Below are 13,052 nucleotides of genomic sequence, written 5' to 3'. Positions count from 1 at the left end.
AAAGCTCATATGATGGTTACCCAGTTAAACTGTGATTGATAAACTTGTATGATACAAGGGTGCTGCTTTTCTAGAATGTTCTAACTGCTTTTCTTGTCGTCTGATAATGTATTTTGTCTTTAAAGGAAAATATAGTTATGGTTGGAACACCTAGTGTACTATGTATTTGTATTTTCAGAATGTGTGCTGTGGGCTTCCAATATTTTGGGAAGATTATAGTTGCAGGAACTGGTGAAATATCAGCAGTGTTCCGGCTCATCAACAACCACTGTTCTGTCTGATATTGAGTATGGATCTTGGAAAACAAGTTTTAATAAATTCAAGGTGTAAATATATTTGTCTCTGAAATATTGCTTTTTTGTTGTCTTACCTCATCATAACCCAAGAGGTTGTTTTACATATGTGTAAAGAGAACAAGTCTTTATAACAACTTAAAAACAGAACGCATACTGTAGCTTTGAAATGTGTTTAAAACTATAATTTCTGTTTGTCCTTGTATCAAGACCTGTCAATGACCCCATCTCTCAACTTTAAACCAAAAGTGGAGGGCCAGCCATTTGGCTGAAAAACAAATAAGGCATTGCACCTTTAACTGGCTTTTGAAGGTACAGTTAGGTTCATATATATTTGGACAATTTTTGTTATTTTAGCTGTTTACCAAAATATATTCACGTTACAGTTATATAATGAATATGGGCTTAAAGTGCAGACTCTCAGCTTTAATTTGAGGGTATTCACATCCAAATTGGAGGAGGGTTTAGGAATTACAGCTCTTTAATATGTAGCCCCCTCTTTTTCAAGGGACCAAAAGTAATTGGACAATTGACTCAAAAGCAGTTTCATGGACAGGTGTGGGCTATTCCTTTGTTATTTCTTTATCAATTAAGCAGGTAAAAGGTCTGAATTGATTCCAAGTGTGGCATTTGCATTTGGAAGCTGTTGCTGTGAACGCACAACATACGGTCAAAGGAGCTCTCAATGCAAGTGAAACAGGCCATCCTTACGCTTCAAAAACACAAAAATCCATCAGAGAGATAGCAGCAACATTAGGAGTGGCCAAATCAGTTTGATACATTCTGAGAGAAGAAGAACGCACTGGTGAGCTCGGCAACACAAAAAGGCCTGAATGTGAAGACTAAAGGCAGAAAGACCCACAAACACACAAGAACTGAAGACAGCTGCAGTAAAGGCCTGGCAAAGCATCACAAAGGAGAAAACCCAGCATTTGATGATGTCCATGGGTTCCAGACTTCAAGCATTGCCTGCAAAGGATTCTCGACAAAGTATTAAAAATGAACATTTTATTTATGATTATGTTAATTTGTCCAATTACATTTGAGCCCCTGAAAATAGGGGACTGTGTATAAAAATGGTTGCAATTCCTAAACATTTTATACAATATTTTTGTTCAACCCCTTGAATTAAAGCTGAAAGTCTGCACTTCAATTGCATCTCGATTGTTTCATTTCAAATCCATTGTGGTGGCATATAGAGCCAAAATTATGAAAATTGTGTCACTGTCCAAATATTTCCGGACCTAACTGTATGTGTCAGTCAGGGGAGACAAATGTCCATGAGCCAACTTTAGCATGTGACTGCCACTATTCTCAGGGTTCTACCCTTGCTAAAATTAGACCCAGTCTCTCGGGTCATGTTTTTTGAAGGGACACAGCTGACAAAGGAAGAACGTGTGTTGCTACTGAGTGACACGATTTTCAAAGCTGAGGGAGATATTCACATGAGGACATGTCTGAGGAATTTATTACATGGGTTTGAACTCGAGGGAACACACAAGTTTTTTTTTTTTCATGAGAACTGGAGCTGACCAATTGAGCTGAGATGGGTAAGTGCTTGCTTTCTAAAAGGAACAGGACCATTTCTTACAAAACCGCTACTGAGTGGTTGCATTTCTCTAGCCCTGTCACTCACTTTTATAGTAAATCAAGTGGCAGGACTTCCCTTCAGTTTAAACACAAATTAAAGATTGTACCTTCAACTTCTGCATGTTGAAATATGTGCATTTAAGATTACCCTACCTAATCTGGCCCTGTCTTCCCCTGTATTTTCAATGCAAATTAGCAGTGACTGGTGAGCCTTTCTTTTTCTGAGATTGGGAGCTGTACACAGTTAATGCAGGCTCACCATGACGGGTGTGACAGTGTGTTGTGGTTCAGTGAACTCCATCAAGGCCCTTTGGGAGACTAGAATTAAGAAAAGCAAAGAAGATCTCCAGAAGCAGAAAACACACAAAGCTGCTGTAGGTAGGTGAGTGATATTTCTCTTTTTAGAATCTGTACCCGTCTGCCTCTAAGCATTACAGTAGTTCTCAATAGCAGATCATCAGGTGAATGTTATTTCATCGTTAAAACTCAACCACCAAGACTTTTCAGAGCGGAAATGTCCAGGTTTAGTTAATTGGAAACAAACATATTTCATAAATATTTTCTCGCAGGGAGGGGACCAATGTTTTTGTACTCAATATTCTGAATTTGGCACTATCTTAGGCAGCCAACAGGCCAAATTAATGAACAGTGAAGGAGTCCAAAACCACTGAGAAAAGTTGGTCTGTGTCTAACAATAGAGTTCCACTCCTCTGCCCTAGGTTGGCACATGGCTGGGAAGATAGGATTGTACTGGCCAAACTGAAAGAGAAGGTGGTGACCGAAGAAGGCCGTGTCATTTTAAGGATAGAGAAAGAGGAGTGGAAGGTACCTTTGCACATTATTCTCAAATTTTCATGAAAATAGCTACCTACTGTACCAGTGGAAAAAACATACTATAGGACCTATAACCTGTTGGTAACTTGTTGTTTTCTTCTTCATATTGCTAACACCTGTGGACTTCTATTCTTTGACAGACTTTACCTCCAGTCTTGGTTCATCTTCCTCAACTCCAAGAGTGGCAGCTTCACAGGGTTGGACTGGAGAAAATTCCACGTTTCATTGCCAGTTTTGAGAATCTGATTGTTCTTGACCTGTCCCGCAATGCCATCACAGATATCCCAAAGGAGATTGGTCAGTAAAACAGATAATTTTAAAGTCAAAATCTTTGATAAGATTTTGTTACTATATTTGTACTCTGTACTGAAAGCTAGGGTCCACTCTCAAAATGAACTGTACATTTCAAATCATATCTCTAATTTCTTAGTGCACAGAGAACTCGTTTATGAGAACATCTCATAAATGAAAGCAGATGAACAAAGATGAAACCTCAATACTAGATGCTCTCTGTGGTTTTTGATGGTCACTTCTTAATATTGCCCAAGACAAAGTGCACTGAATTGTAGTTACATCTATCTCTGTCATAGTCTTATTTCAAACCCTCACTAAATTCTGGATGAGCTCTAGAATTTTCATTCTTTCACTTTTTTTCACTCACGACTTTCACTTAATTAGTCCAGTTGAAAAGTGCAATTTAGTCTAAGATTAGGCTTAACCTTTGTCTGGGAAACGTAAATCTTTATGTTCGGCTGTGCAGCTGTCAAATCATGAAATGTGTCTTTATCAGGTAAACTGACTAGGCTAAGGGAGTTGCTGGTCAGCTACAACAGAGTGTGCAGTGTTCCAGAGGAGTTGGGATGTTGCCAGAATCTAGAGAAATTGGAGTTGGCAATGAACAGGGACCTTGATGAGTTGCCTACAGAAGTACGTAATATTGCAGGAGCATTGGTTTAATGTCACATCAGTGGAACCTTCCTGGTGCATGATGTTGTCTGTGTATTTCTGTGCTGTTGTCCTCAGATTAGCAACCTGAAGAAGCTCTACCACTTGGATCTCTCCATGAACCAGTTCACCACTATACCTGACAGTGTGGTGAGCCTCCCTGCACTGGAGTGGTTGGACATGGGCGGGAATAGGCTGCAGGAATTACCAGAAGACATTCACAGGTACAGTACACACTTATGGAGTTAACATACCAACACACTGTATCTAGCCACTGCATTTATGGCAAGCACTGATAACATATGTGTGCTACACTTGCTTTACCCAGAATGGAAAAAGTACATACACTGTGGCTGCAGAGGAACGAGTTGGAGTACCTGCCTGAAAATATCAGCCGCATGCGTAGCCTAGACACGCTGGTGCTTAGTAACAACAAGCTACGTGACATTCCCGCACTGATGGAAGACATGACCAATCTCAGGTGAGTGCCTGATTAGTGAAGTGTGATCTGAGGCAGGGGAGACAGCCCTCCAGCCTGAACATGCATGAGTCTCCATCTCTGGACAATAGAAATTTCTTGATGCATTGGACTGGCCATTCTTCTCCCCTATGGCTCAAAGGCAGATTGTATGCAGTTCTAAAAACTAAAAGGCTGTAAAAGTCTTTAATAACCCAGTGTCACCCCAATGGACAGTGATTATTACGCACTTCTGACAACCACTTTTGAATGACTGGCCGTAAAAGTTTTTTTAAAATGTGAGACATTTATTTTTCTCTCTCAATCAAACACCCCTCACTGAAAAGATTCCTACATCCAGAAAACTGTTCCCTTTGTCAAAAAATCTATTCTATTCTAAATCAAGTGATATCTTTGTAATAGGAATATCTATATGCAAGGCATTTTATATGGTTTGTATCTACTCATCGGAAACTAGTGGACATCCAATTAAGCCTCTGATTCTAACACTAATTACTGAAAATGTACAAATAACTAAAATATGCATTTAAAATGGTATGGGTTGATTGACAACATCCTAGGTAAGTGGATCATGCAACTTTCTATTTTGAGTGAACTAACAAAATGCAACTGTGTTAGCAAACAGTATAGACAAGTCATGAGATTTTATTGACAGAAAACCTTTTCCTTATCAAAAACAATTCTCCCTCTGATTTTATTCATGACATTTGTAGGTTTGTGAATTTTCGAGACAATCCTCTAATATACGAGGTGGAGCTTCCAACCCCAAAGAAATCTGATGAGGAAGAGGACGACAGGGAGATGTTTGGACGAGAGTTCATGCGCACCTACATCCAGGAGGCCCGGAAAAGAGTTCATGCTGTGCTCAACATGCATCGCGTATATCGTTAGTAGCAACATTAATATACTGCACTTTAACCATACAAAAAGTTTCTGTGACATATCTACTCCATTTACACTGTCCTTTGAACTATCTATTTCAGAGCCTCAGTCAAATTGCATATCCGAACTAAATGTGACCCTTGAGGCTGTGGCTGAGACTGCACCATCACTGTGACTGCGCAGCCGTCAATGTTGGTTTCTCTGTCTGTTCCTGTCCCCTGCCTGCTGCCGACAGCATCTCATCCTCTTGGATGGTCTTGTCATGCGCATCCTCTCGACCGTCCCTCTCATGTTCTGTCTGTGAACTGAATCTTTCCTAGCCTTGGGGTCAATTCCATTTCAATCTTTGGCGATAAAATGAATTAATTTCAGTAGCTTTCACCCCTGGTTTGTTTGGAACATAAGAGTTAGAAACTGTATATAAATCCTAGAGGGGACACTCCTAAATAAAGTGCATGTCCTCTCTGCACTTGCAGTCTTGAGGTCTTCAATACTTGTTGGGTGCAGGGTGTCCCATTAAATTTTTAGCAAGTGTATGAGGGTGCAACAGCGCACTTTGTTGAGCTCATTTTGCGCCATTTCTGTAATGACTATAACTTGGAAACACTCATTCTAAAGAGCATCCCCTACTTGCAAGCAATGGTTAGCCCCCAAACCCCTGCACGATCACTCCGCTCTTCCACCTTGGCTGCCCGCCTGGCACCGCCACCTCTACGTGGATGCAGCGGCCGCGCCACCACAGTCAGGACTGCAGAGTCACTACCGATCTTGAAATGGGTCAGGGCACTAGTCTCAATTTTTAAATAGGCTAGTCAATTTTCTTTTGCGTTATAAATGGGCAATATTGGTGATATACCGCCACCTGCCATGTTGGAGTGTTCGCTCAGGAGTTAAAGACCTGAGGCGGATCGGTTGCAACAACAAAATATCAAATTTGTGGGTGGATTTTGGGCATCCTCTAAATCCGTAGGTCGGATTGTTGTCCAAAACAAGTGTGAAATCATGAATGATTATTGAGAGCTCTGAAGTGGGTGGTACCTGAAATGGTGTTTCGGTTGGACAGACTGAGTTCATGCCAATTTATTGATATAATAAGCCTAATATTCAAGTATATGTTAATATCCAAATTAGGTGTTTTTAGACCATCATTCTGTTACATAATGACTCAACCACAGAATTATAAGAACATTTTATTATGATGTTGACGTGTCCCTTACGTCAAGAAAATAGGTGAAATAGGACATAAAATGTAATTCCTGGATGGCCACAAGAACTGACAAAAAAACAACAACATTGTTCTAAATGCTGCAGTGTTTTCAAATGTCAAAGTGTTATCAATTCTTTAAAAATAATCATTTAAAATCACCATATTCATCATGTACAATAAAATAAAAAAAATTAAAAAAAAGTCTCCAATACTGGTATCCTTTAATCTCTGGGAATATTCACAGTTAAAGCAAATAAACGCCTAGGCCTTTAAATTAAGTTTCATGGTAATTGTGAAGACTGCCTTAAATTCAATTGATTTCCGAAACTGGATTAAACATGAAATGCAATTGACCCCAAAAAAGCTTTGTCTGCATTTCCGCCCAGAGCATGCTGTCCTGTGTTGCTAGTCTTGTGTTTTCTGTAACTGCAAACAGATTTTTATTTTGCTGGCAAACCAATAGACTATGTATTAAAGAAATAGCAATGTCATTTCAAAATGTTCCTTTTTTGTGTAATACTCAAGTTGTTCTCCCAGGTATTTTGAATTTCTTTTGATCAAGTAGAGGAGGGAAGTGCAGTTAGCAACACATTTTCTAGGGACACATCCGTGCTGGTGTAGTAGCGCAGACTGGAGTCGTACCCCTTTTGCTGCAGGAAATGAACCCTGCCCTGGTCAATCAGCATCTTGCAGAGGCGTCCTATGTATTCACGGTCCTCAGCAGACAACATCCTAAGGGTACAAAAATGTTCTTGTCAGAGACAGTGATGTGACCATTAAAAACAGTATGTGCAGTAAAATGTAAAAGTCAAAATGATTAACTAATCCTGTTAAGGTCTATGCAACTCTATCCCAATATACTCACCCAGACAAGCTGTCTAGTTCCGCCTCCTCTGTTGACTCGTGCTCCTCTTCCTCAAACCTTTGGTCATTTGGATTTTGTAGCGGTGAGCGTCTCATGCCGCAGGTTGCCCAACTTGACATGCGCTGGAAGGCTGCAAACTCTGAGGCGCCTAACCCTCTCTCCCTGAAGAACTCTTTGCCCACGTAGTGCCTCCAGTCGCAGCGGTGGTGGCAGCACAAGGCAATGGCCAGTCCAGACACCCTGAGCTCTGGTTCAAGCTCGGCTCCTGTGGACTCTTCTGGTGGTTGCTGGAGTTTTGACCGTTTGCTGGGAGGCTGGTTTTCAGCCTCATTGAGGACCTTCTCTGATCTCTCCAGCAGACATCTGAGAGCGAGGTCTACACATTACAGCGTGTAGGGAGTGAATCAAAGGTACATTGACCAGGACAAAACAACTAAATTCCCAAAATAACAAAATTAAACTTTTTTTTATTTATTATTTGACAGAGAATATCAGTAGAGAGGTGAGCTTGCAAGTAGGAATTTCATTGTACTGTCTCACACTCCCCTGTATCCCAGTTCACATGACAATAAAACTGTCTTACCTGTTGCTGCTCCACACAGGTGCTTACCAACTCCAACCACTGGAAGCTTCTTTTCTTTGAAGAGAGGAACTTTACCTAAGAGCAGAAACAAAAATTACAAGGAACTAAATTGAAATAAAATGGTACATCAATGAAGACTATGTTTTTGTTATAAAAAAATTAAAAAGTAACACCATTTTTGCCTATCCAACAAGTGTCCTTCTGTCCTCAGGAGCAGCGTGTCTGCATGTTTTTATTGTAACCTGGACTCTCTCTGAGACATGGTTAAATGAATCCTCCCCTCTCACCATCTCCAGTTACAATATGTTTGGTGGAGGATGGTGAAATTACAGTTGATTGCAAAAGTATTCACCCCTGCACAATTCTCACATTTGTTTGCATCAAAAAAGCATACTTTTTTCCTCACTGACCTCCACAGTTTACTGGACAAGCAACTTCACAATGAATGCCCTCGTCTTTGTAGGATCACTTACTCAAATCAAGGTGTTGAATATCCACTTGCAGTCTTTCAAAATTGGTATCAGCATTTTGGTGTTTGCCGTCTACCTGAATAGAACAATAACCATCATATTTCTTAGGAAGTGGTGACCACTACCCCCAAATCTAATATTACCCCCATTTGGCCTAATAGGGGTGCTATAACAGGTGTTTGAAATTGCCAACTTTGGAAGGCCATATCTCCAACACGCTATGACCTTATTTGAATCACGTAAATGCTGATAAAGAAAGACGGTCTACCCCATCATATAAAACTTTAAATTTTTTAGGAGGGCGTTTTTATGGGGTTTTGATAGCGATAGGAAAGGGAAGAGAAAGAGACGTGACAACATAGCATGAGCCGGGATTCGAACCCATGCAGTCACAATATTATGTGTTAATATTACATATAATTAATTCTATGTAAATCCACCACAAGGTGGGGCTATAACTCACACATATTGATATCTATGCCACAGCTCATCAACCATAGGATAGTTGGGTGGGGTTGCTTAAACAAAGACAGTGATTTTTCCATTTAAAAAATGTCAACCTCTGGTTTTAACCTCATTACTCACCTTGCAATGAGGCTTAGACACTGTTAATGCTTGGAGATTTAATTATCTTTATAATTTATACAGACATGCAGATGGTGTCATACCTTAAACCGCGTGCTCGATCTTTCCACAAGCAAAAAATGGATATCATCATATGCCTTCAAGGCGACATGGATCCAGTGGGACAGCTTGCCTTTTCCTGCTCCAAACTCAACAAAACACCTGTTTGGGCCAAGCAGGTGCAAGGCTTCCATGTTTCCTAAAAGGGACGCCTTTTTAAAGCAGGAAACCAACAAAGGAATCTCAATAAATATAGATTGATGTAAATATAAATAATGTGTGAATAAATTAGTGGACTGCAATTTAGTACCTGTTGCTTTAGGTGTTTGAATGCAGAGTCCCCATTCTTTGGATCATTCAACGCTTCATGGAGAGTGGGGTGAGATTGAATGCTTTCTTCATGTTTATATTTTAACCCTGCAGAAGCAGTGTCTTCCAATTAAAATCACTGTTCAATTTACTATGGGAAGCATTTTAGTGAGTAATGTTTCATAAATAAATACTAATTACAATTATTAGTTGAATGAGGTGTGGAATAGAACAAACGGATCAAATGAGTTTCCTGCAAGCTAAGATAATCTCTCATCCACTGTAAGAAAAGGGTAAGACTATCCTAGCATTAAAACTAAAAACGCACCACTGTTTGAGAACCACGACTTGAAAATGTGGTCATGCTGCTTACCTTTGACTGCTGTTTTCAGTTTTTTAATGAGCAAGTCCATATCTGCTGTGCTCCGATCCACTAAGGGTACCTACATAAAGATGATCATGTCATTGTACTGTAGGTTTATCTTTCACAGGTAATGCCAGCGTATTTCTCTCTTAACCACTCGTTTCTCATGTTTTGGAAAAGGAAACATATTTTTTTTGGTATATTTATGTAATGGAGTGATTCAGACAGCTTATTGTTCCACACAATAATACAGTGACAAAGAGTTGATAGTGAAAACACACATGCAATGATTGTGTCTTTAATATTACCTCGTATTTTGAAGTTTCCTCAACAATGGCTGGTCCAGCATTAATATCTTGCACATAATACACCTACATTTTCAGGAGAAGAGAACAAACAATATTTTTCCAATCTATTTAGGCTTTTTTTTCACAGCAATTGAATTTTATATCCAGACTTGTGTGTGTTGGGAGGTAATCAAGCATTTACTCTTCAACTTACAGGTTTTGGCTTCTCTCTTGAGTTGCACTTCTTCAGATGTTTCGCTAAACAATCTTCGAATACAGTGCTGCATGCAGAGACAACAACAGTTTGCGAGCTAACTTTGGTAAAAATGTAGATTAATAAACAAATTATATGGTTAAATACAAACATACTGATTGATGTAAAACCATCTTTTAAACTTTAAATCAGCTTATTGCGGGACCCTGCCACAAAATTGGAAAGGGAAGATGATCTAAGAAAATAGTCACAAACTAGTCTGTCTATCAGTTGCAAATCAAATACCATAAACAGCAAAAAAATAATGGTATAATAGTATTGTATAAAAGGTGGGGACACTTATTGGTTCTACCACAGAACCGATATACAGGGTTCTACTTAAAGGGATAGTTCAGCCTATTTTCATGATTAGGTGTAAATTCATCTTCCCCCGAGTTGTCCTCATTAGAGAAAGCATCCTTTCTAACCTGTTCTCTACTATGCTACTGGTAACTCAGACTCACAGTTAGCAGCGCCCTCTGATGCAATTGTCTACGAAAGCAATAAGGACCTTAATAAGCAATAAGGCCTAGCTCAATTTGATCTGTGGCTGTGTTATTGTTCATTCGGCCACTCATTTTTAAATCTATTTGTTTAACTCACTGTTTTGGATCCAAGGGACATGGTATTCTTCTTTTCTCACCCTCTGTTTCCTGAAACAAAAATATACAAGTTGATAAATCTGAAATTTCCACTCTACTTAAGATGGCAAGATTTTTCTTCTTCTTCTGCATTGGCAGTTAGAAAACCAACTGAAAAGTAGGGCTAGGCAATATAGCATAAATTTATATTTCTTGCATTTTCAGACTATGAAGCTTAAAATACAGTTCAAAACAGTCTGCATTTACAATGTACCATGTCATCACTTCTACAAGAGGCTAAGCATATAATTTGTTTTAATAAAACAGACCAATAGATTCCAGAATTGTTGCCTGTGATATAATGATGTGCAAAAGCAACTGTGACGGGCAGGGTTGAAAGCCTCGGTCTCCAATAGCTGCAACTGCAACTCAAGGCTTCTCTCTTGAGTTGAAAACACAACACTGCACTATCGCTGAGTAAAAACCTGCATCAAGATATTGTTTGTTGTTCTTTAGTTTAAATGATCTCCAAATACTTGCCAGTAGTTATGTTGTATCCGTTTTTCCCTGTGGCGGTGGTGTATACCTGGTGACGGCTCATTTCAAGCACACACTTTTCCCCTCAAGTCGCATATCAAAGTATATATCAAAGAGTCTTGTGCAAGACAGTCTGTCAGTCTTCTAACACCATGTGATGTCGAAGTCTCATTTTGATCAGAGTAAATGGTGTGCTTGACATGAGTCGGCATCTGGAAAAACACCACCGGTGTAGAAAAAACATATAAAACATTTCTTCTGGTGAGGACTTTGACTTAATTTTAACTTTCCGCAGAAAATAACATCACAACAAACATAGGATATCTTGAATCAGGTTTTTATTCAGAAATAGAGTGTGGCGGTGTGTTTTTCTGTATTTTATTTTGATACTTGAGACTGTAGCCTGCGTCCAAGCGTCTACAATTAAGCCAAGAGGACATCCTCAAGGTGCGACAATTAGGGGTACCTCATCATGAGAGCGTGATTCTAAATCACCGTTACACAAGCAAACAAAGTTTTTTTTCTTTCATAAACGTTTATTTTCCATAAACGAGAAGTTCAATGTGTCATTTTAGGGTGTAACTTCGCTGGGGGTCCTATTATAACCTCATACACCTATGCTAACCCAAAATACACTACCTACAGGCAGTACCCAAAGCAACAATAGCCGATTACCAATACAGCTAAACCAAAATACCAAACAACCCCGGCATTATCCCCAACTCTGCTACCCTAAATAAATTCCCCCAAATTACAGTAGGCCTACCTCAATCCCCAGATAACACACAACCCAAAATGTTCAGAGATTATCTAAAGAGGCTTTGATAATACACATTTCTGCACAATTTGGCAGTTTCACATGCTTCAGAAAGAGGTCGACTCCACATAACCACGTCATGACAATTACCATAGCTTTGTGTTAATATCAAAGCCTTCATACCGCGTTAGCTGCATGCTCTCCACAAAATCGTTTTCCACTTCCAACTATCATTTTGCAGTATCGTTTTTTCTTTTCCACGTAAAAGGCACATCTTCCCGGGAGGGGTGCTAATACGCCGTCCGCCATGGGGGCTTCCATGTTTCATAAAATGTTGCATGCTGGGAAGACTGATAACGAAAGTTCCGACGCAGTTTTCCAACCAATGCTTGTATCGAAATAACAATACCACGTGATTGATGACGTTCGAAGCTTCGTTTGGTCACGTGCTTTTTCAAACCTTGTGTGATTTTGCCTTGATTTTACATTACTTTCTTCTACGCCAAAGTGCTTGGAAATGCGAACCTCTTACTGGACACTTTAATGTCAATTTAGGTATTAAAGTTTTCAGGTTGTAGCACATGGACGGCAGCTCATCATGTAGTGTCGGGGATTTGTATTTCGCAACTGGCGTTGGCTGAAGATTGAGTCCTGGTGATGTTTGCCATATATTTTTTATTTGCCATACATTTTTATTTGACATGTTTTATATAACATGTTTTACCCCATGAACCATCAGAGTTAATGAAAGAAGGATTTATTACAAACTGTGTCCCTTGGCGTAGTAATTTTTATAAACCACAATCTTCCCATTGTTGTTGAAATAATTGTGTTATTTAGTATAGCTTATGAAACTGTTTTGTCTTCAGCATTCTAAGTAATACCAGTTATGCAGAAAAAACAACAACCTGGAATCAAAAGATGAAGAAGGTTGTGGGACGCGAACCTCAGATTCTAACTACATTTAAACCAGCAAACCTCACCTCACCGACTCCGCCATAATGATTTGGTAGATGTGGTGGAGAAAAAAAGTCCATATAAACAGGAAACACGGTGATATGTATTCCTGATCAGCAGGTATCACACACTGTGTTAAGACCTCCAAGTATGATTCAGACAGCCTCGGTTTCCCAAAATGAAAATTCCAAAGTAATAAATAAAAAACTGATAAACCTGTATTTGTTCATAATTTA

General features: G+C 39.4%; 2 protein-coding genes across 3 annotated transcripts; one reads left to right on the top strand and one right to left on the bottom strand.

Annotated features, from left to right (window-relative positions):
• Positions 1 to 2,143: 2,143 nt before the first annotated feature.
• Positions 2,144 to 5,197, top strand: lrrc39 (leucine rich repeat containing 39; the record flags this gene model as incomplete). The annotated part of the gene is made up of 8 exons (XM_083672299.1): positions 2,144 to 2,265; positions 2,603 to 2,708; positions 2,858 to 3,014; positions 3,508 to 3,644; positions 3,741 to 3,886; positions 3,991 to 4,143; positions 4,854 to 5,026; positions 5,124 to 5,197. 8 exons carry the CDS (start codon positions 2,144 to 2,146, stop codon positions 5,195 to 5,197), a joined length of 1,068 nt encoding a protein of 355 aa, XP_083528425.1.
• A 1,008-nt stretch (positions 5,198 to 6,205) lies between these two features.
• On the bottom strand, positions 6,206 to 12,965 carry trmt13 (tRNA methyltransferase 13 homolog; the record flags this gene model as incomplete). Of its 2 annotated transcripts, none has more annotated exons than XM_083671332.1 (11): positions 6,206 to 6,961; positions 7,095 to 7,470; positions 7,678 to 7,752; positions 8,151 to 8,223; positions 8,816 to 8,983; positions 9,082 to 9,188; positions 9,454 to 9,523; positions 9,753 to 9,815; positions 9,946 to 10,012; positions 10,588 to 10,637; positions 12,843 to 12,965. In XM_083671332.1, the coding sequence occupies 11 exons, from the start codon at positions 12,894 to 12,896 to the stop codon at positions 6,787 to 6,789; spliced, it is 1,278 nt and encodes a 425-aa protein (XP_083527458.1). In that variant the 3' UTR covers positions 6,206 to 6,786. The 2 variants fall into 2 exon arrangements, with proteins under 2 accessions (XP_083527458.1, XP_083527457.1); XM_083671331.1 differs by lacking the exon at positions 12,843 to 12,965 and adding an exon at positions 12,043 to 12,180.
• Between the last annotated feature and the right edge of the window lie 87 nt (positions 12,966 to 13,052).

This window comes from Argentina silus, assembly GCF_951799395.1.
Source record: "Argentina silus genome assembly, chromosome: 6".
Taxonomy (NCBI): domain Eukaryota; kingdom Metazoa; phylum Chordata; class Actinopteri; order Argentiniformes; family Argentinidae; genus Argentina; species Argentina silus.
Note: the sequence above shows the minus strand (reverse complement) of the source record. Positions and strands in the feature narration are given on the sequence as shown.